The sequence below is a fragment of the Daphnia magna genome, linkage group LG3 (assembly GCF_020631705.1).
Source record: "Daphnia magna isolate NIES linkage group LG3, ASM2063170v1.1, whole genome shotgun sequence".
Classification (NCBI taxonomy): domain Eukaryota; kingdom Metazoa; phylum Arthropoda; class Branchiopoda; order Diplostraca; family Daphniidae; genus Daphnia; species Daphnia magna.
The window spans coordinates 5,674,464-5,699,066 of record NC_059184.1 but is presented as its reverse complement, the minus strand read 5'-3'; the positions used below and the strand labels follow the sequence as shown (position 1 = coordinate 5,699,066).

The following is a 24,603-nucleotide window of genomic DNA, read 5'->3' as shown; positions in this document are numbered from 1 at the left end:
GGAGCTTTTCCTTCAGTAACCTATATTCAATAGACTATACTTGGGCGTGGTTTCTATTTAACAAACACTCACCGGCCTGCCTTTAGCTCCAAAATCAATACGACAACGTCGGGTTCCTTGTCTACGGTTTAGTAGTCTGTTTTATAATCGTTTGTGGAAACGGCTACGCCATACTGTTAATACGTTTGTTACGAGGACAAAAAAGACAATGATACTTCTATCGAGTTCTATCGATATTGGTTCTAGAGAATCGTGAATAACAATAAACAATGTATTGTCAACAAATGATGTGACTCATCAAACTAGTCACATTACTATTCTAAGCAGATAAAAATTGTGAGATGGTAGACAACATCGATAAACACCCCATGCGATCGCGCCGTTTGTGTTCTCCGCGCACATAGCTTTGCCGGCCCTTAGGAAATTTGTTTGGCAACGGTGCACACTATGGGAAAATAAATTAAAGAAAAAAGACAAAAAAAAAAAAAAGAATAAAAGAGAAGTCAGATTTGGGCGGAAGGAAACTGAAGTTTGTTATCGGATGTGTTTACATGGGATTGTTTAAATATCCTTGTAAAAATGGTAGTCAATTTTTTAAACCAGCTGTCTGAATCCTTCTGGTCATCAGATGTGTGGTTACCTCCTGGAGTCACCTGGAAGGATTTAGAACCTAACGACCAAAACCCAATAGCATATCCCCGTTTTAGCGATATTTGGTACCCTGTTTTATTTTCGTTCGCCCTAACGTTCCTCAGGCTCTTATTCGAAAAGTAAGTCCTACCTATAAAAGATAAAGCTATGTGTCATTGCCACTGATTGCTTTTGTATTCCACAGGTATGTTTTCTTCCCGTTAGGCATAGCCAATGGCTTGAGACCTGTCAGACCATGGAAGGGACAGGCTCCTGACAATCCCGTACTTGAGAAGGCTTTCCTTGTTGCCCGAAAAGGCAGATTGAACTACAAACAGATTCAAGGACTTGCAAAACAGTTGGATTGGACTGAAAGGCAAGTGGAGAGATGGATTCGCATGAGACGAATGATGGACCGGCCTTCTACACTTGTCAAATTCATGGAATGTGGCTGGAGATTCAGCTACTATGGATTTGCCTTTGGCTACGGAGTGTGGACTCTCTGGGATAAAGACTGGTTTTGGGATATCAATCATTGCTGGTACACCTTTCCACATCAGGTAACCAAACATTGTGGCAATAACCTAACAAGCTCACTCAAAACCATATCTTTCTAGGGGGTGACAAATGACATTTGGTGGTATTATATGATGGAACTAAGTTTTTATTGGTCTCTACTCTTTTCCATGTTTGAAGACATTAAGAGAAAAGATTTTTTGGAGATGTTGATTCACCACTTTGTCACTATTATTCTCTTGGTTCTGTCGTGGACGTGCAACCTCATTCGTGCCGGGACGCTAGTCCTTGTGATACACGATTGCGCCGATATTTTCTTGGAAATGGCCAAAATGATGAAGTACATCAAATGGCAACGTACCTGCGATGTATTGTTTGCCATCTTTACGGTTACCTGGATAGGTACGCGGCTGGTGATTTATCCATATTGGTTCCTTTACAGGTACGCCCACCTTTCTATAGTTAATGCTTCATGTTTGCGTTCAGTCATCACATTTTTAAACAACTTTATCTTTTTAAACTCATTATTTGTTTACAGCACTTGTATCGGTGCCAAAGAGATAGTTCCCATGTTTCCAGCCTACTACATTTTCAATTCGTTGCTACTTTTACTCCTCGTTTTGCACATCATCTGGACGTATTTCATACTTAAAGTATTATATCGAGCCATTCTTTCAGGGCAGGTACTGTATTCTCTGTACTGTATTATTAGGTCACTTATTTTGTGATCCTTCTCCTGGAAAACTACGTCTATTTATAACTTTTTTTTTAACATACAGATGGAAAAAGATTCGCGCAGCTCATCTAGCGAAGATTTCAGTGAAGACAACAGCAAATCTGGCAATTCTTCAGCCACCCCTACAACTCCATCCAAACGATTGCCAGCAAAGTCAGGCAGTCACAGTCGAGAACACAAAAATTCCAAATAGTCGTAATGATCGTGGTCCAATAAAGTTCAGAGTGTTTGCTGCTGAGTCTGAGCCTTTTTCTCTCGTAATCACATTGCTTGAGAAGCATCAAATACGGTACGGTTTCAAGTATCAAAATATGAATATTCTAAAATAAACGTAGGTCTATTGTTTTCACGAAAATGGATGGACATCATTTCGTGTCCCAAGAACGGAATAACTGCACTATCATAATTTCTTCGAGTGTGTGTGTGTGTGTGTGAGCATCAATCTCTCGTCGATGTTTGGTATTCAGCGTCTTGTCCTGCTGGTCTTTGTTGAGGTATTTCAATTCCCACTACTGACCTTTTCCTCTATTTCTTTTTGTTTTTTAAATAGCCTATTTTTCCCTCCCCCCCCCCCCTACAGTTGTCTTCCCCAAAGTTATCTGATTAATCGTATGATGTGCATCAGCAGCAGTGCCTTTATTTACGCAAAGCAAAAAGAAATCGCTTCATCTGCCGATCTAATTCTTCCGCCAAGTTGTTTTCTGTTTGTTTATGAATTGCTGTAATAAAACAGTTTCGATGATTTCATCAGGGACATTTACTGCGGTATTTGCAATCATCCCTTTGCGTTCTGTGTTTGTTTTTACCCACTGTTTTTTGTTTTATTGTTCAATAGAATAACCTCGAGAGCTTTGAAATCCAAACTATCGAAGTTTGTTGTGAAACATATTAGTATTGCTAAGAATAACTGGTTGCAAGCATTTCTTTTCGAATAGCAAAATGCTTTCTCCTCACACCATGCAAAGATAATTTTGGCTTTAGAAAATATAATTCACGTTGCTAAACAAGCTGAATTTCGCTTACGGATAAGATCAAATTGAACAGATACCGAATTGTTTTTATTAAGGTGAACGTTACGGAAGAATTTACGTACGCAGACGGCAGACTCCAAGAAATTAGAATATAGTGGTCGTGCGAAAACAGCTTTAGGCGGAATTTCGTTATAAGACTTGTTTTTTCAATGATGTAATGGCCACAATCGCATATTTTGTTAAACTTTGAATTGGTTAATGTTGACTTCATTGTTAATCATGTTAATCCCACTCGTTGACTCAAGAAGTCAAGATTGAAAATCAGAAATTGATGCTTATTTTTAGGCTTTTAGCACCAGAAAGAGCCGAATTCTGACTGTTACAACTGACAACGTAGCACCATTTACATTCCTGTCTACTAAAGAAAACGAGAAACCCAAAGCAGACGCTTATCGAACAGGATTATTGCGGGGAATAACCGGAACGAAAAAACAAAAAAAACCTTGAAGTTGTGTTTGTATAATAAATACGCAAGTTGCTGGCGGCTCAAATATTCCTTAAGGGGTCACCAAAATTTCCTATATAGTGAGTGTGCTGATCTTCGTCGCCCTGGTAGAATGCCACGATAAACCGAGTAAGTAACCCGTGTCTATATTTTCTAAAGTTCAAATTGTAATGCTAGTTAATGCAGTCTGTTGGATACTAATGAAACAATTTTCGCGTTTACTAAATGCTTATTTTGTGTGACAGATAAGATGTTCTTTAGTCAAATTTGCTTTATGTAGTGTCTGGTTTGGTATAATACCAAATGCTTGAATACCAGTCTAAAGTTGGAATAATAGAATACTATGTGGTAATAATGAGATATGAGATTTCATTAGATATTTTCTTTTTAGGCATGGCTAATGAACAAGAATTTTTCCTGCGTTGGAATAATCATCAGTCCAATCTCATAACTGCATTTCATGACTTGAGGATTGGTGAAGATTTTGTTGATGTAACCCTAGCTTGTGAAGGCCAAAGCTTACAAGCTCATAAGGTAGAAAGCAAGGTTTTATTTTATTCATTTTTTTTTGTACAAGTATGGTTCTTCTCACCTATCATTTAACTTAAAGACTTTTCTTATTTTTTTTCTATTTAAAGGTGGTATTGTCAGCCTGCAGTCCATTTTTCAGAGATTTATTAAAGGTAAATAATTTGTGAGTGAAAGCTAAATTGGAATTTTTAAATGAAACAATTGATTTTATTATTTTCTCCTTAGACAACACCATGCAAACATCCCGTTATTGTTTTGAAGGACATTCTTTTTTATGACCTTTTAGCATTAATTGAATTTGTTTATCACGGAGAAGTGAGAGTCAAGCACCAAAGACTTCCATCTTTTCTGAGGACGGCCGAAGTCCTTAAAGTTCGTGGTCTCACGGAATCTTCTTCTGAATTGAAAACTTGTCAGTTGTCCGAGAATAGTTCGTCAGTTCTACGTGTACGCAATAATAACTCTCCGTCAGTATCCGATTCCATATCGGATAATGACTTGATTACAACTCAGGTGTGTATATAACCAACCCATGACGACTGGCGATCCGTAGTTAAAATATGCATATTTAATTTGATATTTTGTAGTTGGGGGACTCTTCACTGTTTTCTTCAGGTCCAGCAAATATCAGATCCGATTCAATTGGGAATTTGGCGAACGTTAAAATAGAAGAAGTGGATCTCGATTCGGCTTCTGATGAAAATGACGATTTAATGGGATCTCCTGAAACATTCCAATTTCAACATGAACGGGATATCGCTACAAACGGTGAAGAAAGAAAAGAGCAACACAGAGAGGAGGATGGGTTAATTCCGCCTCTGTTAACTCTTCAGAGTTTCGCAAGGATACCTGTGTCAGCCACAGAAGATATCGCTCCACCATTCAGCCAATATTCAAATCGAGGGTTTTCTGTACCCGGTCGTGATGAAAGACGGCAACAACGAGAAACATCTGGTAATAATTTCAAAAATTAGTCTTCAGATCGTTCATTACCAATAAGTTCCATCTTCTGTCAGATCAAAATGAATGTGAAATTCATCCTAGCCGGGCACCTGGTCGTATGTCAACTTCTGACCGACCACGATGGCCTTGCCCATTCTGTATGCGACTCTTGTCAAGTCGCTCCAGCGTAAGGCGACATATTGAGGACCGACATACTAACGACACTTCACGACATCCCTGCCCTCTCTGTGAACGTCTTTACAGGTATGTTACATAAGATGGTTGTGCAATTTGGAAAAACATGTATCTATGTTGTTGTTACAGAACCCGAAACAGTCTTCAGTATCACCTGTCGACTGCCCATCGGGATCGTGAACCCGGTCCTAGAGGCAGACCGCGAACCCGTCCACGATCACCGATGGAGAATAACGTGACCCAAAATAAAAGCCCTTTTGAATCTGAAATGAGTTCTGGATATCAGTGCAGCATCTCAGTGCCATGCGTCAATTTGAGCAGGAATTCTTTATCGATAAATCAGCAACCATCATCGACGGGTAAAGGTAACCCGTCAGGAACTAAAAGTCCTGATGAGTCGGAAATGAACCTAGGAAATCAGATCAATAATTCTCATCCATGCACATACTTAAATCGTAGCCCCCCTGCTGCGCTTCCTCCAGCGTAAATTGTTGCAAATAAGCAAATTTTAATGATACGCTTGGGGTTGTGAAAAGAAGTAATCACATTGGTTTTCATCAATGCGAATACTTGTGACGAAGGCTTTAACAATGGTTAAAAAATACTGAAACGTCGGTGCCTTCGTTGGAGGAACGAAAGAAGGAAACGGCACTTAAGGCGTTTGGTGTTTTGTTTTTAGACATACTAGCTGTGCGATTAACCGCTACAACTCTGTACAAGTATCTATCATTATATGTAGGATATAAGGAAAAAATTCGAATTCTAACTTAAATGCTCTTAATTGTCTCACTACATGTAAATTCCTTTTATGTTTTTATGACTTGTTAACTGTTTCTCCAAACTCTATCCAGAAAGGCCTGTGCCATATCAAACCTTTTGTTCTTTGGAAGCGAAACGTATCGATTTAGTACGTTTGCTGATATTTATTTAGATTTGAAGCATTAGCAATCGGCACGGACAGCTGGCTTGTAGCTTCGGCCAGCACTGTGTGCTCTAAACTCCTACCGATTGCAATCGTAGTAAAATGTTGTACGATATGTACGTTCCCTCTTTCTTTTACCTATGTGATATACAGAAAATATACTCTATCTATGTGCCGTGAAGGTTAATATTAAAATTTTAATCTTAGAATGCTTCACCTTCCTCGGACAAGAACAAGATTACTTTTGGTAGGCCCTAGAAGGAGAAATGTAACATCCAATTTAACGGAAATATTTTTTGCTGATAAAGTTCATCAGGGTAGCACAACTGGTTGAAAGAAAATAGTGGCGATAGCGTCTAACACCAATTTAAACTGAGGTAGCACTTTACGATGGGGTTGTTAAAATTTTATTACGGCTTGAAATCATTGTCATCGTCGACAATTTTTCCGTTTTTGTTCTTCTTATTTATTTTGTTTAGACAGTGACATCTATTGTCCCAATCGTAAAATCTCCAAAACGTAAACAAATAAAAAAAATTCCGTCGTCTGAATTGATGAAGATCTTAATATGCGAATTATTTACGGTAACATTAAAAAACTAATAACGTTACCTATTTCTTTCTTTTTTAGGACGTGTTAACATCAAATGATGTGCTGTTACATGTGTTCTCTTAAACCGTGTAGCATTCAATCTAACATACTGTGTAACAAAATAACCTTGATAATATGATATCTGCTGCAACCAGCCCGCCCACCCCTCACGCTCCCAGAATTTAAAACATGTTGTCGAGTTACAGTATGTGACCTTCACTATTCATACTTTGAAATACATTTGTGCTTATCAGGTTGTGGGTGCTGCCTTTGTTAGCTGAAAGAGAACAAAAAATTTCCTACTGTAGCTGCGCTTTCTGTTCTTTGCATTTTTATATTTTGCTCTTTTGACATACCTAGCCCCTACAATGATTTCCTCTATTACAAAATCTACTCTTCATCTTTCATCTACCAAAAGACTCTATGTGGGGTGAGAACATGTCAAATTGTGTAAGCTATATGAATAATCTCTACTAGTCTTTATTCATTTAGAAAATCCTTTTTGAGATGTCTCAGTGGACCACCCATCATACAAGAACCTGTTGCTCAACCAATTAATTTGGTGAATTAACCTATTCTGGGTATGTAAACTATCTGCTATGTGGCACTGGTATTTTACCTCCTGTGTCTCTGATTATCTTAGGTTATTTGAAAGGTAGTAGAGAAAGATTCTTGGTGGAAGATGCATTGCAACACAGACAGGCCACTTGTGAAGAAATCCCAATTGTAGTTGCAGGCAAAGAATATTGGACTGATGATGTTCATTATCAGACGATGGTATCCTACATGTTTTATGTTTGTACGGATCATATATTTGGTAGTCAGAATTTTGTTGTGAAACACTCGCTGAATGATCTGAAATTGACGGGTTGCTTAGCCAAGTTTAATCTGAAACATCAGTGTTGGTTCTGCTAATTTTACAACTTCATCTTGTTAATATGTATACCGTTTCTTTTTTCAACTCGACGTAGTTTGAGTAGTGTATTTCAATCTGATTCCAGGTTTCCTGCACGGGCAAGGGCGAATCTAAATTCATTTGTAGAGTTGTCGATACCGAAAAGTAAAGATGTAAACGTCTTTGCAATTCATCGACTAGTAGGGCTAATGGGGAATGCGACATTGGACCCCCCGACACCAGCCCGAATGTTGAAAAGAAAAAAATTGCTTTAACATGACAGTTTTTTTCTTTTTTATCCAACCAGCGCAATACTTGACCCAAGTGAGAAAGCGCAAAAAAATTTTCATGTTGAAGCAATTTTTTTCTTTTCAACATTTTTCAATAAAAATACATGGAAAAGATAGCTCTTTTAAAGGGCTAAAGACTGATGTTTGTGTTTTTACATGCATTTAATATTTTAGCCGTAATTAGTTTTTGGAATTTAAAATTTTTTTCGGGGGAAGGGAAAAAGAAACCAAAACTGTCAAAGTTTGGGCACATCGTTTGGGTCTTAATATACGCCAAATAAATAAAGTAATACATAATTAAGATATCTTAAAATCTTTAGCATGTTTTGGTGTAAAAATTTACTTAGATAGTTATAGTTTTGGTACTATAAATTACAATAATAGTAACCCCTTCCTTACACCCATTATGGCGGCCATTTTGTTTGCGCACCTAATTCAAATCTAAATGCAATCTACAATAATTAACTAGCAAAGCAAACTATTTGAAACGAAATAATGTTCTATTTAAATAAAAAGAATTTTTTACATGTGCCCAGTGTTTGATTTGCACGAATTCTTCGCATTCCTTTCCTTATTCTTAACGGGATCCTTCAAAAAACATTCATTAAATAAGTCAAACCATAGTAAAACGTCGAAATTATATCTCTCACTGAATGTTTCTTCATTAACCCAACTGTTTTATTGCCTGATGCTGTTGATGGCTGGTTCTTCCTAAACTCAAATCTGTCGATTTCTGCTGTTGAGTGCTGGTCAGAATTTACTTCGTCATTTTCGGAACTTGCCATTATAATCATTTTAAAAAGAGATTAAAACCTAAATCAAAATCTTTTATGGCAGTGCAGGTAACCAATATCCAATCTCTCCAGACTTAAGCATGACAAAACACGATAGGCAAACAGAAATAACGTATTTTAAATGTGGCTCCAATTAAAAATTCAAAATTGAGTCATAAAAACTTTATACATCGCTGCCATGCAATAAAAAATAGTAAAATTAAAGTAAAGTGGGTACAATTGAAATATGGAAATGAAAGTGCATCATTTATTATCTACAGCACACATTAAACTATATAAATTGTTTCAGTTATTTTAAAGACAATTTACTAAATAAAAGTAAAATAATGTGATAAAATAATTGATATAACATGATAAATACAATTAATATAATCAAAATTATACCTGTTTGAGAAGGCACCAACTTTTTTTAGATAAAGGTGTCTCTTTATCCAAAACAGCAAAAAATGCTAAAGAAGTAAAAAAAGAATAATCACGTTTTGTACGAGGGCAACATGATAATAATAGCCTACCCGACGTGTACCTTCCGACTATTCTTCTAGGCACTCCAAAAATACAATTAATATAATCGAAATTATACATGTACAATAACCGTCATTCACTTTGAACGCTTTTGCGTTTTACCATAAGCGCCCGTGTTAAATGCGCACGACTCCGACCCGCTTATTCTAGTCTAACATATAAGCTATTTCTTATACATTTATATCGCTTAATAGCTAAGACAATTTTCTATTAAGCGGTGAGATTGAAAATTTTTTCTGACTGCTGGTTTTTCCGTCAAAGTAAAACCCAGCTATCTTTGAACATGGTGTTTTTTACATGTTAGCTTATGGAGAAAGGGTGTTTTTATTTATTTAATTGTACACAAACGGCTTGAACCTTTTGCATGCCGTTTGTTGGCATTGATACGGATTTCATTCCTCTCTAGATGCTAGAAATCCCCTGGTACTAACTTATGATATGAATTCCCTGAATTAATTTTTTGTCGACACATGTGTAATTTTAAGCGAATCGGCGCGGTGTCCCCCCTCTGGCATACTCCCAGTACCACCCTCTACTTTGTACTCACTAGCGCGCGCTGAACAAAGGTTCAATGTTTCCCCATTTTCCGAGACCAATTGCCAACATGCAGCGTTTCACGATTGATACAAACTTGTTTCGGAAAATGGGGGAAAATGGGGAAACATAAAACATTTTATGAACGAACGTTACCCAACCACTAAAAATATGAAATAATTCACACGATATGCTGAATTTTTGCGCTTAATTTACATGTGCATACCAAAGTGATACCGTGCATGATTCATTTTTAAATGACTGTGTGTGAAGCATTGAATCAGTAGGGAAACCCAAAATTATTATATTATCGGACTCAGCGCCACATGCGGCATGTTACGCGCATCGCTACCTCTCGTCCTCTCAGCCTTATGGCCCCCTTCGTGGTCTTCCACTTCGTTGTCTATGGTTACAGGACGCCAAAGAACGTCTACCCTGTTCAGATTTACAAGACCAGTTTCCAACAGTTTTGCTACGGCAAAAAGTGAGGGCTCCTGCAGTAAATATAGAAGGAGTTCAATCTATTAGAATTCAATCTACTTTTATCCAGATTGAAGTTGTACAAACCCTGTTAGTAAAAAAATCTGGTAAAAAAAATCTCAGATAAAATTAATTAGATTGAAATTATGCCTGTTTGAGAAGGTACCAAACTCTCGTGTCTGTTTATCTAAAAAAGCAAAAAAGCTGAAAAAGTAAAAAAGAGTATTTAAAATACGTTTTGTACGAGAGAAACATGATATATGAACTTGAAATCATGATGAACATGATGATATAAGAATATAATTATACCTTTCTCGACAAGTTTCCCAGCCGAATCTATAAATTCCATCGTTCTCTTCACGAGCAGTCGGCCCTTTTCTATAAGTAATATCTTTATTCATTTTAAATGACAGCAGGCCGCCATTAAAAACGAAAATGACAACAAACGAGAAAAAAAACAATTGCCGGTTCAAATGCGACGGCGGCTGCTGAGATTTCAAGGGTAGGGGCTAGCCGCTAGCGGCTAGGGAGTAGGGACTAACCCACCACTGCCTGGCTTGAAAGGATGGTCACGTGACCATCCCACTGAGCCAATGAAAACCCTGGAAATGGTGCCGTTTTCTGGTACGGACCTCTCCGTACGTAGTGGAGACCATGTTGCATATAAAGTTCGCAGCAACGTCCATACGCCATCTATGATTTAAAAAAAAAATTTATTCATGATTATTCGAACCACGCCGCACTTCAGTCTCCATCACGCCGCGTAGTACGCCATTGATGCTCTTACTGCTAGCGTTGTTGGATTCCCGCCAGACACCATTTTCAAGGGTTTGATAAGAAGTTCTTTTCGTTTTGACTGTTGAGGTAAGCACACCGATTCATCTGTTTCAATACTATTATTAGGTATAACGTGAACCGTGAGAAGTTGTTGGCGTCCACTTCAATTCTGTACAATTTAATAAGATAACAGAGGTGGATTGTACAAACACGTCCCCAAGGGACTTAAAACCTTGTTTGCCACAAATTAATGCTTCTAAATAACGTTAACTCTTTGCAGAGGAACTTTAAACATAGCCATGGACTCTCCTAGGCGGAAAGATTCACCCTCAGGGTAAGCTAAACATTTTTTTAAAATTTGGTTTTGTTTCTAGTTGTACGAGTACTACTGAACATGCACATAGGCACCTGCTTTTGGTCAAACTTTTTTTATTTGTTTTTAAATAAAAGTTTTACTAGCTTTATTCTTTCGCCTAAAAATTGACATCTCATAGCAATTTTTAAATTAGGAATTACCGCCACCATAAGGATAGTGTACGAAGCAGATCACCTGGGCATCGCCATCAATCACGTCGTTCTCGCTCATATGATGAGGATAGAGGAGAAAGAAGACATCATGAAAGACGTGATAGAGGAGACAGAGGTGGTGACAGAGGAGACAGAGGTGGTGACAGAGGAGATAGAGGAGGTGATCGCTACCATAGTCGTTCAAGATCTCCAATGTCAGGAAGAAAACGACACAGTAACATGCATGGTAGCAGTCATCGTGGTGGTGGAGGAGGTGGTGGGGGTGGTGGGCCACCAGTAAGATATTTTTATACATTATGTGTAGATATCTTGCTACTTGATAATTATGTTTGACCTCCAGGATAATCCAGAACCTACCCGATGCCTTGGTGTATTTGGAATGGGACTTTATACAACAGAAACTGAACTACAGCATGTGTTTGCTAAGTATGGTCCTCTAGAGAAAGTACAAGTTGTTAAAGATGCCAAGGTAATAGATATATTACAAAAGTTGTTACAGAATCAGATGTAAGATAACATTTAAATCCAGACTGGACGTTCCCGAGGATTCGCCTTTGTCTACTTCGAGAGTTTAGAAGATGCCAAGTTGGCAAAAGAGCAATGCACAGGCCTAGAAATTGATGGTCGACGCATCAGGGTGGATTACTCAATTACTCAGCGACCCCATACTCCTACTCCAGGCATCTATATGGGAAGACCAACCATGTAAGAAAATGCTACATTATTAGGTTTCCATGTTTTTAAGAACTGATGACCTTTTTGCAGAACAAGTGGGCGGTATGACAAATATGACCGTAATGAAAGAGGATACCGTCGGTCACCTTCGCCCTACTATGAGAAAAACTATCGTTCCAGCCGCCGAGGATATGAACGCTCACGCTCACGATCCTATTCACCACGTAAGTAGTTAAACAAACAGTAAAATATAGTCATATCTGCTGGTTAAAGTTTCATTAAGGGTTTTGTTTTCTCAACTAATTATCAGGCCGTTATTGATGACAACCGATGATAAAGGAACCGTTTTTCTTTTTGTCCCTATCTTCATTACAAAACCTTAGTTTTCCCATCTTTTAAAATCGGATTTTTTTTTTCTTTCAGCCAACCTAGTTTTTCACGTGGGCAGTGATTTTTTTTTTACCCTACAAATCTCCCTTGTGTGTGCCCCATTCCCGAAATTCAACCCTTCAGGCACTTAATACAATAGTCGATGTGTCTGCAATGGTGTAACTGTCCATTTAAGCTTGCTAAGTTTGCCGTTATTAGATAATTTTATAGAAAAGCTTAACTTAAAGATAGACACTTTAATCATCCGATATTAACGATGAAGTATATTTTTCCCTGTTTCTTGCAAGGTCAGCAAGACAAAACTCGCGAGAAGTTTTGGAAGAGAGAAGGTTGAAATTTAAATGAGTCAAGAACAGAAAATGTGAAAACAGCTCAGAAAAGGAAAGCCGCAGCTCAGAAAACAGAAAAATCGTACGGTCGGTTTGTCGTGAAAAGGGGGAAAGTTCATTCACTGAGAAAAGGTGTCAATCCGAAGAGGTCGCGTTGAAAATTAACAACTCAACCGCTACCACGTTCGATGTCGGCAAGCGCAGCACTCAAAATTATTTTCCAAGCTTCTGAGAACGGAAGATTAAAGCTTTCTTCTGATGTGGAGTGATTGATTCGAGCATCATTCGCTCTGATTGAATTGATCGAAATCCAGTAAGTAGGGATCTAAGGCAGTGCAGTTTGTATGAACTGACATTTTACGTTGGTTTGGATTTACACTTCTTGACGGAATGTACTGAAACAATCTACCATAAACAGACGGTATATGGACACCTATATCATGTATTATTTCTGCTTCTCAAGGGTCTGGCAGCTGTGATAAGGTCCAACTCTGTACTGTTCTTTGACCGTGAAGTTTGTTGGGACCGACTTGCAATTGTTAGAAGAGAAAAATTAAGTACACTCGACTGAACAGAGGTTCATCGTACCGTGTGCACGGATCCATGCAGAAATAAATCAGTCGGAGGATCGTCGTTCACAATCAGCTCCGCCTCACGGTCCCAGTTGATACATTGAAGCCGCCCGCCTTTCAAACCAGTCATTCGAAGCAAACAAAATATTAATATAATGTCAAGCTGAAATTGACAAACGTCGTGCACGCGTGAAGCAGGATGTATAATCGATATCTATTTGTAATGATAGCCACTCAATCTCAGCCACCCTTTGTCTGTTCCGTTTATCTTTTCAATTTTTCGTTTTTTGAATAGACTTTATTGTCCTTAAGTAAAAAGGTGAATTCTTTTAAAGTTTATTGGGGAAAATTTGTATATGAATGATAAATCATAGATAATTGATTAGTTGTATTGACATTAATGACGCACATCAAAAGTAATTTAAAAGATTATAGGGAGAGATCCTGGAAATTACCACGTGTTGCCATCGTCTGAAGTCGTTGACATTAATAACTAATTTAGTTTCACATACAGCGAATTTTTTTAACATTCTAAAATTGTGGAGCTGAACAAAAACAGGGAGATGTGTCGAGAGGACGATGTTGATGCAATCAATTCTTTTAATAAGAAAAATGCGGTAAGCGATTGTAGGCTCTAGAAGGACGCGACCAACCACCTTTAGCTGCAAGTGACGCAATATTACGTTTGTTGGATATAATTTCATCGGAATCATCTAAGATGGAAATTTTTTATTAGTATCTCATTCTTAGTTTTTAAATTGGTTTCGGAATGTATGTTTAACAAGGTTATCTAAACCGGCACTGCATATAAATTTCAGTTTTCCGTCGGGATTTGCTTAGTACTGCATTGAAAATAAAATCTTCTGCATAGGTTAAATGGTACTGGATATGACAGCTGTATCATGGCAAGAGAACTTTGTATTTAAAAGTTTATTCAACTGGCTCTTAAGCTCGGCAAACTTTTTGTTTGTATTGCTTTCTTCAGCTTTATATGAAAAGAGAACTCTCTTTGATAAGACCCTTTGTTTCTATGCTGAGTTGAAATAGCTGGAGATTATTCTATGGACAAAGGCAAAACTATCGTATAACACGAGAATAAGCAAGTTATTGCGCTATTGGAATTTTTTCTATCCCAAAAAGAAAAATATTTACCATCTCAATTTTTATTACCTGTCTGTTCTTCATCTTCTCCCAACCCGAGGATGACGTCATCGGTAAATATGTCTTCAGTTGGATATTCCTCTGCTTGATTGTTGAATTGAAGATGCTCACTGATATCTCCTACCTCTGATCGGTGAACTGGAAGGCGAAGCGCTCCCGAATCGATTAAAGTTCTCTTACCTGGCAAAGGAATGGCAGTTGACCCTTTGTATTGAACAAAAGGAGCAGTTGCTTTGGAACCAGATGGAAGACCGTTATTTCGAGCTAAAGCGCCTAAAAATTTCTTGCTTATCGAGTTGACATTGGCAGAATTGGCTCGAGCTTCAGACAACAATCGCAGCAATCGGCTAACGGCTCTAGCTCTTGCTTCATTGTGCGGAGGAGTAAGTATCTCGAAATTTTTGTTGCTTTTAACTCCAACACTAGGGTTGCTCCGCATCAAGACCGGGTTGGGCCGTTGGCTATTTATTCCCATGACATCTGGATATCGTTTGTCTTTGATTACGTCGTCGTCCGTGCTCTCTACATACTCCCCAAAGTCGGATCCGGGTGTCATAATTTTTTTCCTGGCAATTAAGTCGTCAGAGCAAAGACATTAATAATTTCATGGCCATAGCTTTCTGGTGCAGAGCTTTTTGGCAAATAAATAGTACCAATCCCATCCAGCTGACAAAGGCCATTCGGCTGCGTTAAATTTGTTGAAAGGTCCTGGCAAGCCACGAAAAGCTGCAATCGAGCCGATATGCCTTCGCTGCCTTCTATTGTGCGCTGGACCCGCCTTCTCCCCTGTCTGCTGTGCTGACTTTGGTTGATTATGCAGCAGAAGAGCTGTGGCGCCATCATTGTTGTTGAATTCGGCTTGAGCGTCAATAGGAGATGGGTGATCTGCTCCGGACATGGCATTTGATGGGTTGCTTTTTGAGTAAACACCCTGGGGAGACGATAGTCCGTTGCTACAATATCCTAGGCCCTATGCAGGAAAAATAACACACGGAAAAATATTGGTATTCAGTAAATGCCGTGGACGCGAAAAAAATGTTTTAAGGAAACTAAATTATATTCAAACTTAATTCTAAAATACTACAATGGACTGGAGGAAATATTTGCTTTGGTTTATCTTCTTTCCTTTTCAGCGCGGTCCTTTTAGATCGTTTAATCCCATCGCACATCCCGTGTGCTTCAGCTGTCGCCTGTCAACATGCTAAGTATTGACCTTCACGTCGTGCCATAGACTGTAGTGCTGAAGAACCGAAATGAGATTCTGATGCCCAAACGCTTTATGTGGCCAATACCAACAAACCGTGATTGACCACTATATTAACAAAAGGATTTTGATATTTTAGTTTTTTTTACGGAGTTCAACGTCTGCTAAAGTTGCAATTGGTTTGGCATACTGTTGTCTCCGCGTTGTCTAGTAGTTAGTTGGTGTTGCCCAGTTAACAGTAAAAGCTAATGGAAAGCTTTGTGTTTCATTAAGCTGCACTTCTACAGATTATGGCGTGAAAGATGCACGCCAACCTTTTACTTTACTCTTCAGAGTGCAGGAGATTAACTTAAGGCTCACGAACAATTGGAGAAAAAAAAAGCTTAACTACTCTTTATTTGAAATCAATCTCAGATAGCTTAAGCAACCTAAACTCTTCACTGCGTGTGCTCTTCATTTAACGATCTTCGGCATATTACACTGTCGAGTTTTAGTACCCCTTTTCTCTTTTCGGATTCCGGTTTAGCCCTAGAAAAAGTACGGCAAACTAGGACGCGTACCCAAGGGGGAAACGGGCGATGCTGGTGGAATCACAGTTCTGCACGTAATACAATGCACAACTTTTGTAGCCCGATTAACGTAATATTTTTTAAATCCCACCACCAAATAGAAAAAACAAACTCTGGCCGGAAGGACGAAAAGATGAAAGGAAGGAAGGAAGGAAAAATTAATAGCTGAAAAACTAAAAGGTAGTAAACAAAACGGTAAGACTTCATGGCTATGCTACCTCTTTAGGATGCGTACCATTATCCAATCTTTTTATAATTTTTCTTTCTGTACATGTCCCGAAGTTATGTTAACAAAAGGAGTCTAAGGCAAATTATTAGACGTCAAATCTAAACGAGACCAACTATTCCATCCAAAGCGGCCGTCTTGTTGATTCTGTCTGACAAGTTTATTGGTGAGTGAATCCAACAAAACTGTGGTGATTAGCTAATACTACTGGAGTTAAAGTTACACGATTAACGAGCATGCATTCAGTAAACAATAATAATCTGACCTGGAAGTGGTACAGTAGCACTACAATAGGAAGAAAACAGCGAAACATTTTCCACCGAAGGGAATATTTAACTTAATGTCGATAGCAAAGATTTTCGAGCTAGTGTGGGAATTCAATAAGAGATTTGATTTCTTCAGCCTGCTACAAACTGTTGTTTATCGGGTCTCTGGTCGTCTTCGACGCCGACCCCGTCCTTATATACCCCGATCGGTTTGCGGTGGTTGGACGGTCTTGCTCAGTAAGTCTATGACGTCACAAAGTTCGCTAGCCCTTCCTCTACAAAGAAAAATCTTGGAAAATTCACGCGGAACTTCATAAATACTAAACATTAAAAAGAAAAACGAATACAAGAATTTTGCTGACTTTTAGAAGTGTTTGTATTGTCTTGCCGTTCGAAAAACGATACAAAAAAAAAGTACTATAGCACTAAAACCAAATAAAATAACCAAATAAGCCAATTTTCGACCAAAACCTAAAACAAAACAAAAATCGGAACGGTTAAGCGATGGAGTAGACCACGGAGCATTTGCCACATTCAGTTGAATTTCAGTTGTTTTCAGCCAGTTTAACGATGCGTTGATTGATGGCTAACAGCTGGTTCATGAATTCAGTATTGTTTAAAGCTGAGGATGTTTCCTTTAAGAGTTTTATCAAACCATCACAATCATCAAGTTCCAACTGATGCTGGCATCGACGCAATGATTCATAAATAGTTTCCGGTAGCTCACGGGCAAGGAAGATGTCTTTAAAACTAATCTTGAAATCGACTTGTTGTTGTTTCTCATCCTGGTAGAATAATGCAAAATGGCCTAATTCAAACGGTTTCAATCCAAAGTATAATCCAGCTATCACGTTTCCTCTCGCGTCTCGCTTCAATAGTGATTTGAAGTTATACACCAAGTTTCGTCGCTCTGTGCAGTCTACCGGAGACAAAAACGCCTAAAATGGCAACAAAGTCGAAATCAATACTCCTATTTCAAGAAAAACTTTCATAAATAAAGAACTTAGAAAATAAATCATAACCGAATCAGTACGTATATAACATAATGTACCGCAAGCATACCCAAGAGATATTTAAAACCAACAACTAGTTCAGAAACCTGTACCAAAAGCGATGAAAATACCTGATGTGTGTAAATCAGTGCAGATTCACATTCTTCGATTCCTTTTCGGATTTCCTTGACATCCCAGAGTACGTAGCGGCCACTAGGATGTAGGGTGTAGTTGTAGAGGCGCCGTGAACGACTTGTGCCACCCGGTTTGAACCAGCCTATGCATCCAGCAGAGGAAAATGTTAGAAATACAACGACCATTTACTCAGTAAGACGAAATCGCATTATACCAGTGTGGGGATAGAGACGATCCTCCATGATTATCACAGGTCGTGGAACATGGTAGCCGGTATCTAGTATTAATACGCCTACTCGACCTTCCAGACTAATGTTCAAAGCAATAACGACGTGTTCTTTCTCAGACGTGCGGGTATCTGGAGTGGGGGTTGAAACATATCGATTGACGTTTCCAATATCCTTTCATGTTACACCATAAACAGATCGTTCAGTTAGAGAATATTAGTAAACAGAGAAGTTCGAATATCGATGTTGATCGACGAGATTATTTACCTCTTCGCATGAAGCCAGGAAAAGAGCCGAACTGATACCAGGGTATGTCTGCTCCAATTCCACTATCCTTCCAGCTAAGTCCAAGCCTAAACCTACGCAAGTATGGTGCTTGGGAGTGATTGGAGGATTGTACTCATGATAGAAGCTTTCCAGTGACTGTGTCAAATCCTTTCGATTCTTATAGCTCTCAAAGAAACTAAAAAATATATAGTATTACAGAAAAATTAATATTGCTATCATACATCCAGATTTCGTTTGTTACGTTAAGAAATTTCCAACAGTATTGTAGCAATGGGTTTTCAGTTGATCTTCCACGCAAGTTGTTAATGCCAAAATTAATTCATGGAAGCGTTCTAGACTTGCTACATGAAGTCGCGTCTTGATTGCCCCCCACGCTGGATATGGGAGTGGGCGGTCAGGTGGCCACAAGATATCTCCCAATGTACAAAGCGCGTTGCCATATTCGCCATAATGATCATGCTTGGCGAGAATTTCATTGAATTCATTTAGAATTCCGTGGTGACTAACAGGGAAAGTCACGTGGCCTTTTGCTAGGTGACGCACGGTTACTTGGAAGAGTTCCTTTTCTTCTTTATTCCCATGACGTTCAGGAGAAGAAGCCTATTGGGGATAGGGCAAACAAAAAAGGTTTAAAATTTTGTATCGAAAGCCATTTGATTGCATGAGGTAAACATAAGAGGGACGATAAGGGCTCTTAGCCCTAAGTACTGAATAAACTTCACCTGCTTGAAGCAAATAAACTCGGAATCATGTGGATCACAATCATTATCGAGCCTAGGTCCTGTCGAGATGGACAGTGGGAAGACTTGAGTGTTGCTGAGTCAGCTTGGCCAAGTTGAGCCCCAACCAAATCTGCGATAAGACTCAGGCTCGGCCAAGCCAGCTACACAGTCATCATCAATCTGCGACTCCTGTGCCGTCCATTGGCATACTTTACCCTCAGTTCTTTCTTTATCCTCCAGATCTGTAAGCATAAAAAAATAAATAATTATACTGATGCAGAAGTGATTCTTTTATTTTTTGTCAAACACTTTTTAACTCCTGGCCTAGCAACAAAACCTCTACACTTTTATTATCATCATCATTTTATCATATTGATGCCTTTCATAATCTATAGAGAAATGACATGTAAACAGACAATTTCAATGTGCAGAGTGCAGTTTGCACAAACAAGATATGGTCTGACAAACAAACTCAGTGCTTACTTTGCTAAGACGTCATCACTTGCATCAACAGGGCAACTAATAAATCAACAATCTAAGTTTGTAACACCTTTTCTAAGGGAATAAAAGAAGTTAAAAATTTTAAGATAATTCAAAAATACATGATGTTCAAGATTTAACAGAATCCAATGATTAACATTCAGTGTGACCAAATGAAAGAAAAGCAAAACGTAGTAGAAAATTCTGTTACTTCTTAATCCTAAATACTATTGCTGGTAAAGTAGCCATATAGCAATGTATAATAGTAGGAGCATAATAATAAAGCTAGCTTTACATCTTAGTTACATAAACTACAACAGAAGAAATTTCGTTCGTTCAATAAGGTCTAAGCTCATCGTACGAGATGAGTTCATTCAGGGTTATAAAAAAAATTCCTCTATTGAATGTAGAGATTCACTTACCCATAAAAATAAATGTGAGCCAACAAAAAAAAAAACAAATTCTCTACTCTCACAAGTCTAATTAGCTGATGAGAATAATCACGTAGTATTGTTCTCTTGTTGTGAAATCACCTGCGGACTGAGGTGGTCATTGGTGGGCTTATATAGTACCCAGAAGCCAAAAGCGCGCCATCTACATTCTGTATTGTGAATTCCAACGTTGTTTTCTTTCTTTTTTTTTTTTTTTTTTGTTTTTTTTAGCTCAGTTGCGTGACATTTTAAGGACGAATTTTCTGGATGAAACATCTATTATCATATCTATTAAAGTATTGCAGAACATTTTGTTTAAACTTTACATTATCGTTTTGCAAAAAACATATGCTAGCTGGTGTTCCATGGAAAATAGAACATGCCAGCTAGAAGTCGAAAAAGTTGAGACGGTTCAGAGAAACCATCGTTGGCGCGGGTAACAATTATTGTAAAATCCAACAACGTTAGACAAGGTAAATTCACTACTTATATTTTTTTAAACAAACGCCTTAAGTTCAGAAGTTGTCAAGGACAAACAATTTACAGCAGTGTTAAATCAGGATTGTGAGAGATTCCCACATGTATGACCTAGTCCTTGTTCACCTATTTCCTTCGAATGCACGTTCACAATGCTTCATTAGTTATTCGAAACAAAACTATAAACATTACAGTTAAGTGTAAAATTGCGTATTTAAAAAACCCGATTGGATACTACCTTAAACCTTAAAATAGCTTCCAGCTTTACGTCATACAATGAAAAGAATAATGTCGCTACTCTTTTTTGCTCAGAACCCTAAAGTATACATTACATGGGTGTTGCTAGCCAGGAAAAATTCTTTGGAGTAAAAACGGCGTAGGTGATGCATTTATTGGCGAGTTATACCTATTCAAGAGCCAAAGACGCCATTCAAAGCTATGCCATAGCTAGGTAGCCACAATGCTAAAATAGTAATTAGAATAATAAAAAGATAACATTTCGATGAATAAAACAAAAGAGAAGTGGAGGCATTTCACAACGTCTTAAAATCGATTCAACTCGTTTTTACACAACAAACGTGCATTATTTTTGTAAGTGAAATGGTTGTATTTACCTATCGATAAACACGATTTTTCTTTCTTTCATTCCTTTCCATTCAACGCTAATTAGCCATTGAAGACGACCACCTAAAAGTCATGTTTGACTTAGCAATTTTATGGGTTTTTACGCTTTCCACATCGTTGATTGCTGCTATTTGCCTTTTCGACTTATATCGCTACCAGAATACGCAATCACGTGTCGAAAAAGAACTTGAAAAAGAAGACCTTGAACTTATTTGCAACTTAGCAAAGGTTGTCATATGACTTAGACGTCATTCATGATCACAGTATTAAAAATTGTTTAATTTAATGGTTTTTCATACAGTTTCCATACGAAACGAAAAACGAAGATCGTTGTGTAACTTTAATGGAAAAATATCAGCTTTCTCCTAATGCATCTAGCGACAATTGGCCTCATTCGGAAATGACACCTTTTTTGGTAACTGGGTTTAAGGCACTGTTAATCCGATTCATCAACGATATGGTATTCTGATGTCTCCACAGTCATCTTGCTACGGTGGATCGCTGAAGTTAATTCAGTTCATGTTAGAAGCTGGTAATTTTTCGAGAAATTAATGTTTTCAATTAGAAAATGACTAACGGAAGTGACTCATCTTATTTTAGGGGCTGACAGAAAATTCCAGAATCTGAACGGAGACGGTGCCCTTTACATGGCTACCTACGGAATTGCCTGTCGCCTTCGATCTGCTCAGTGTCCTCAACGACGAAGCAGCGAAATTCAACTTGGCGTTCTTATTATCGACTGCCTTATTAAACAAGGTTTTTCATGAGCTATCGATAAAAAAATTCTCATATCTTTATATAGTATATAGATATATATTATTCATGTATTTATTTTTGATAAAGGATGTGACATTAATTCACGAAATAATTTCGGTTTCACCCCTTTACACTGGGCTGCGACTACGGGAGAAAAATGGCTAGTAGACCATCTTCTAAAAAGAGGAGCTGATCCATCCATTCTAACTTATCTTAGTAGAGCTCCAGCTTCTGCTTTTGCTAAAGGTATAATTAATTTTATAGCTTATTGATAACAACAAGAAAATTGCAGCTGTCTTTCTGAATCGATGTCTTTGATAGAAGAAGTTCAGACGCTATTGAAAGAGGCGGAAAACGTTTACCACTCATCCTAATATGACTTTCGTGTATCTAACGCCAGTAGCTGTATTACAGATGTATCATACACTCAGATGTACTGTACACGAAAACGAAAAGACCAAACACCCATTCATCATGTAGAAACTGAAACATAGATTGACAAAAAAAAAAGGAGTATGATTATTAGTCAAGAAAATGTGGAGAAGGGAGCAGCAGAATGGTTTATAAAGTGCTCAAAATAAGGAAACATGTCACTGACATTTCAATGGAAAGCACCTGTAAGAAAAAGGTTAATTTCCATAGACACTTTCATCACTATAGGCTATGTAAAGAAAATAGTCTTCCTCATGATGTTCCTGATACAGAGTTCCCATGGTGGCACAGGTCGGAGGAATAACATTATTGACAAAGAAAAAAAGTGCATCCTCTGGTCTGAGGTGGATTCGTTTACGGATCAAGAAGTAAAATTGGCCAACAGTGAGGTCTGATGGAACCAAGTATTTCTTCTTATCCAAATCTCCAATTCTTGCCTTTGGAGCTTTTTCAACAATGACCTAGTTTGTTAAAGCAAATGATTAGGAAAAAGTGATTATAATTAGAACATTTTTTTCATACACTTAGACATAGCTTTAAAGAATGTTATATAAATATAATGACATGATATCCAGAAGAAGCTAGTATGCCTTGAGAGAAGAAAAGTAAACAAAATTTTGGGAATGGGTACGAACAAAGAAGGCCGACTTACAGGGACTCGATCAGGATATTTTCGACGAATTTTCTCGCCCTCAGCCCTTCGTTTTTCGAAAGGGTGCTCTTCCTTATATTGCCACTTCATAATGGTAGATAATTCTTTGTTTGACAGTTTGGGAAAAGCGCACAAAGCGGGTAACTTGACTAAAAAGTTAAAATGGTGAACGACAAAGAATTTACGTCTCAGGGCTAGTCAACAAACGACGCAGTACGTTTTCGTGTTTTGCTGAGGCGGGTCGTGACCAAAATAGTATCGATAACTAAGAATTTTGCAACGTTTCGATTTCTGGCAATTCTGTACTAATTTCTTTATCGGGACTGTTTAGTATTCCCAGTCACCTCATGAACAAGTGATTACTATTTATTTAATTAGAATCCACTTTGGATTTAATCACTTTTGAAATGCGTAAAACACCGTATGTATTGAACTATCGATCGGTAGTGAAGTTCTAACTTGCAGTCCGATATTGGAAAATTCGAATGAAAATTTTGTTATCAGCTTATCGCATTACGAAATATAGAAGCGGTAGGCGCATATGCTTGCGACAGAATAGCTGAATGGCTTTTCGGTCACAACAATGGGGTAGTCGAACGAAGCACACTACGTGACAACTACAATGCTTTTATTCTCTTGTACCGCAAGAAAAGATGGTGTAATTGTAATTCCATCCAACCCTGATTTCCCAAAATGAATGTGATATGTCGTGCTAAAGTTAGGAACTGAAATGTATATTTATTATGCTTAAGGTTTTCTGGTAACAATTTAAACTTTCAAATTCAAAGAATTCTTGCAAATTTAATTAATTATAAAAGTAATATAATCATAGAAATTACAGAAAAGAAAAAACTGTTTATTCGCAAAAATATGTAAAACAATTAAAGAACTGAACCATTTAGTTGATACCTTCTTGCTTCTTCCATTTTTCTTTCAATTCCTTTAATTTTTCTGATCTTCTGGAGCTTTCTTTGCTTTTTATTTTCAACACCCTTTGTTTTTGTGCTTCCAAACTGTTTTCTCCATTAATTATTTGATCAAGTTTCTGGGTTAAGATCTCTCTTGCTAACTCTCTATTTCTTGCTAACGACCGTGTCTGATGGCATTTCACAATTAATCCAGAGGGTTTGTGACGTAGGATAACTGCATTTGATGTTTTATTGACCGCCTGTCCTCCCGGACCACTTCCTCTAACAAATTCCTCTTCTAAATCTTCTGTGTTTAATAGTGGCACTTTAGAATGATCAAATGTATGTTTGCATCGATAAATGAAAGGATGCATCTTTCTAACAGATGGCTGAAGTAATCTTGCAAATAGTTGAATCATGTCTATTACAGAAGTCGTCTTTTTGAGAGAAAACTGTGGCCTTTCTATTTAAACAAATACAAAAAACTTCATCGAATCATTATTGTAAACTGGACTATAAAAAATACTACCTCACAAGCTTGGTGAATTTCTTCAGGTTTTGTCAAAAATTTATTTTTGCGAAATTCACTTTTAATCCTTTTAGAAATAAATTTCTTGTCACTAAGCTTTAGTTGCTGAGTATAACGGATGCAAGAGCGGAACAATTGAAAAATCTGTGATTTATTGGGGATGTTCATCATTTAAAAAAGTTCCTGATCAACAGCGTTA

The 24,603-nt window shown here is 37.8% G+C and overlaps 7 protein-coding genes and 1 long non-coding RNA gene across 18 annotated transcripts; 4 read left to right on the top strand and 4 right to left on the bottom strand.

Moving 5' to 3' along the window:
• Nucleotides 1-394: 394 nt before the first annotated feature.
• On the top strand, nucleotides 395-2,624 carry LOC116919551 (ceramide synthase 6). 5 transcript variants are annotated; one of them, XR_006644171.1, is made up of 7 exons: nucleotides 395-770; nucleotides 836-1,190; nucleotides 1,248-1,588; nucleotides 1,685-1,829; nucleotides 1,926-2,171; nucleotides 2,265-2,376; nucleotides 2,463-2,624. XR_006644171.1 is itself a non-coding variant. In XM_032925573.2 (5 exons), the coding sequence occupies exons 1-5, from the start codon at nucleotides 580-582 to the stop codon at nucleotides 2,073-2,075; spliced, it is 1,182 nt and encodes a 393-aa protein (XP_032781464.1). In that variant the 5' UTR covers nucleotides 396-579; the 3' UTR covers nucleotides 2,076-2,624. The 5 variants fall into 5 exon arrangements, 1 of the variants encoding a protein (XP_032781464.1); XR_006644170.1 differs by having other exon boundaries at nucleotides 2,265-2,624; XR_006644169.1 differs by having other exon boundaries at nucleotides 2,218-2,624.
• Nucleotides 2,625-3,275: 651 nt separating this feature from the next.
• LOC116919550 (zinc finger and BTB domain-containing protein 6) lies at nucleotides 3,276-6,129 on the top strand. Its single transcript, XM_032925572.2, has 7 exons — nucleotides 3,276-3,487; nucleotides 3,750-3,892; nucleotides 3,997-4,041; nucleotides 4,115-4,402; nucleotides 4,477-4,843; nucleotides 4,906-5,095; nucleotides 5,156-6,129. The coding sequence occupies exons 2-7, from the start codon at nucleotides 3,752-3,754 to the stop codon at nucleotides 5,511-5,513; spliced, it is 1,389 nt and encodes a 462-aa protein (XP_032781463.2). The 5' UTR covers nucleotides 3,276-3,487; nucleotides 3,750-3,751; the 3' UTR covers nucleotides 5,514-6,129.
• Nucleotides 6,130-8,205: 2,076 nt separating this feature from the next.
• On the bottom strand, nucleotides 8,206-10,619 carry LOC116919549. 2 transcript variants are annotated; one of them, XR_006644172.1, is made up of 4 exons: nucleotides 10,364-10,619; nucleotides 9,031-10,258; nucleotides 8,375-8,967; nucleotides 8,206-8,312 (listed from the first exon to the last, which is right to left on the bottom strand). It is a non-coding gene; the product is annotated as an uncharacterized LOC116919549 (long non-coding RNA). The 2 variants fall into 2 exon arrangements; XR_004391942.2 differs by having other exon boundaries at nucleotides 8,375-10,258.
• A 159-nt stretch (nucleotides 10,620-10,778) lies between these two features.
• Nucleotides 10,779-13,636, top strand: LOC116919548 (transformer-2 protein homolog alpha). Of its 4 annotated transcripts, none has more exons than XR_004391940.2 (8): nucleotides 10,779-10,918; nucleotides 11,112-11,165; nucleotides 11,341-11,635; nucleotides 11,700-11,828; nucleotides 11,889-12,064; nucleotides 12,125-12,258; nucleotides 12,717-13,066; nucleotides 13,217-13,636. XR_004391940.2 is itself a non-coding variant. In XM_032925570.2 (7 exons), exons 2-7 carry the CDS (start codon nucleotides 11,131-11,133, stop codon nucleotides 12,767-12,769), a joined length of 822 nt encoding a protein of 273 aa, XP_032781461.2. In that variant the 5' UTR covers nucleotides 10,779-10,918; nucleotides 11,112-11,130; the 3' UTR covers nucleotides 12,770-13,636. The 4 variants fall into 4 exon arrangements, 2 of the variants coding, with proteins under 2 accessions (XP_032781461.2, XP_032781462.2); XR_004391941.2 differs by having other exon boundaries at nucleotides 12,712-13,066; XM_032925570.2 differs by having other exon boundaries at nucleotides 12,717-13,636.
• A 62-nt stretch (nucleotides 13,637-13,698) lies between these two features.
• Nucleotides 13,699-16,932, bottom strand: LOC116919547. The gene is made up of 4 exons (XM_032925569.2): nucleotides 16,751-16,932; nucleotides 15,140-15,456; nucleotides 14,496-15,052; nucleotides 13,699-14,038 (listed from the first exon to the last, which is right to left on the bottom strand). Exons 1-4 carry the CDS (start codon nucleotides 16,796-16,798, stop codon nucleotides 13,926-13,928), a joined length of 1,035 nt encoding a protein of 344 aa, XP_032781460.1. The 5' UTR covers nucleotides 16,799-16,932; the 3' UTR covers nucleotides 13,699-13,925.
• A 177-nt stretch (nucleotides 16,933-17,109) lies between these two features.
• Nucleotides 17,110-19,214, bottom strand: LOC116918502 (the record flags this gene model as incomplete). The annotated part of the gene is made up of 6 exons (XM_032924223.2): nucleotides 17,110-17,689; nucleotides 17,875-18,020; nucleotides 18,093-18,279; nucleotides 18,373-18,568; nucleotides 18,635-18,993; nucleotides 19,116-19,214. Coding segments are annotated over 6 exons (1,380 nt in total), but the record flags the coding sequence as incomplete, so codon positions are not given.
• Nucleotides 19,215-20,248: 1,034 nt separating this feature from the next.
• On the top strand, nucleotides 20,249-22,513 carry LOC116919543 (26S proteasome non-ATPase regulatory subunit 10). Of its 3 annotated transcripts, none has more exons than XM_045170781.1 (7): nucleotides 20,249-20,499; nucleotides 21,174-21,355; nucleotides 21,429-21,542; nucleotides 21,608-21,659; nucleotides 21,728-21,883; nucleotides 21,971-22,129; nucleotides 22,208-22,513. In XM_045170781.1, exons 2-7 carry the CDS (start codon nucleotides 21,200-21,202, stop codon nucleotides 22,255-22,257), a joined length of 687 nt encoding a protein of 228 aa, XP_045026716.1. In that variant the 5' UTR covers nucleotides 20,249-20,499; nucleotides 21,174-21,199; the 3' UTR covers nucleotides 22,258-22,513. The 3 variants fall into 3 exon arrangements, with proteins under 3 accessions (XP_045026716.1, XP_032781455.2, XP_032781456.2); XM_032925564.2 differs by having other exon boundaries at nucleotides 20,250-20,499; nucleotides 22,205-22,513; XM_032925565.2 differs by lacking the exon at nucleotides 20,249-20,499 and adding an exon at nucleotides 20,786-21,094 and having other exon boundaries at nucleotides 22,205-22,513.
• On the bottom strand, nucleotides 22,254-23,214 carry LOC116919545 (gamma-aminobutyric acid receptor-associated protein). The gene is made up of 2 exons (XM_032925567.2): nucleotides 22,968-23,214; nucleotides 22,254-22,776 (listed from the first exon to the last, which is right to left on the bottom strand). The coding sequence occupies exons 1-2, from the start codon at nucleotides 23,055-23,057 to the stop codon at nucleotides 22,513-22,515; spliced, it is 354 nt and encodes a 117-aa protein (XP_032781458.2). The 5' UTR covers nucleotides 23,058-23,214; the 3' UTR covers nucleotides 22,254-22,512.
• Nucleotides 23,215-24,603: the final 1,389 nt, after the last annotated feature.

What these genes read in the sequence shown, in the direction of transcription:
- LOC116919550 (XM_032925572.2), top strand. Translation starts at nt 3,752, where the DNA reads ATGGCTAATGAACAAGAATTTTTCCTGCGTTGGAATAATCATCAGTCC. An exon ending in TTTTCAGAGATTTATTAAAG is followed by an intron (nt 4,042 to 4,114) that starts GTAAATAATTTG and finishes TTTTCTCCTTAG; the next exon opens with ACAACACCATGCAAACATCC. An exon ending in CTCTGTGAACGTCTTTACAG is followed by an intron (nt 5,096 to 5,155) that starts GTATGTTACATA and finishes TTGTTGTTACAG; the next exon opens with AACCCGAAACAGTCTTCAGT.
- LOC116919548 (XM_032925570.2), top strand. Translation starts at nt 11,131, where the DNA reads ATGGACTCTCCTAGGCGGAAAGATTCACCCTCAGG. An exon ending in GTGGGGGTGGTGGGCCACCA is followed by an intron (nt 11,636 to 11,699) that starts GTAAGATATTTT and finishes TTTGACCTCCAG; the next exon opens with GATAATCCAGAACCTACCCG. An exon ending in AAGTTGTTAAAGATGCCAAG is followed by an intron (nt 11,829 to 11,888) that starts GTAATAGATATA and finishes ATTTAAATCCAG; the next exon opens with ACTGGACGTTCCCGAGGATT.
- LOC116919543 (XM_032925564.2), top strand. Translation starts at nt 21,200, where the DNA reads ATGTTTGACTTAGCAATTTTATGGGTTTTTACGCTTTCCACATCGTTG. An exon ending in TTATTTGCAACTTAGCAAAG is followed by an intron (nt 21,356 to 21,428) that starts GTTGTCATATGA and finishes TTTTTCATACAG; the next exon opens with TTTCCATACGAAACGAAAAA. An exon ending in TCAGTTCATGTTAGAAGCTG is followed by an intron (nt 21,660 to 21,727) that starts GTAATTTTTCGA and finishes ATCTTATTTTAG; the next exon opens with GGGCTGACAGAAAATTCCAG.
- LOC116919547 (XM_032925569.2), bottom strand. Translation starts at nt 16,798, where the DNA reads ATGTTTCGCTGTTTTCTTCCTATTGTAGTGCTACTGTACCACTTCCAG. An exon ending in TGCTACTGTACCACTTCCAG is followed by an intron (nt 15,457 to 16,750) that starts GTCAGATTATTA and finishes TTTCCTGCATAG; the next exon opens with GGCCTAGGATATTGTAGCAA. An exon ending in TTGTCAGCTGGATGGGATTG is followed by an intron (nt 15,053 to 15,139) that starts GTACTATTTATT and finishes CTTAATTGCCAG; the next exon opens with GAAAAAAATTATGACACCCG.
- LOC116919545 (XM_032925567.2), bottom strand. Translation starts at nt 23,057, where the DNA reads ATGAAGTGGCAATATAAGGAAGAGCACCCTTTCGAAAAACGAAGGGCT. An exon ending in AATATCCTGATCGAGTCCCT is followed by an intron (nt 22,777 to 22,967) that starts GTAAGTCGGCCT and finishes TTAACAAACTAG; the next exon opens with GTCATTGTTGAAAAAGCTCC.
- LOC116919551 (XM_032925573.2), top strand. Translation starts at nt 580, where the DNA reads ATGGTAGTCAATTTTTTAAACCAGCTGTCTGAATCCTTCTGGTCATCA. An exon ending in CTCAGGCTCTTATTCGAAAA is followed by an intron (nt 771 to 835) that starts GTAAGTCCTACC and finishes TGTATTCCACAG; the next exon opens with GTATGTTTTCTTCCCGTTAG. An exon ending in GGTACACCTTTCCACATCAG is followed by an intron (nt 1,191 to 1,247) that starts GTAACCAAACAT and finishes ATATCTTTCTAG; the next exon opens with GGGGTGACAAATGACATTTG.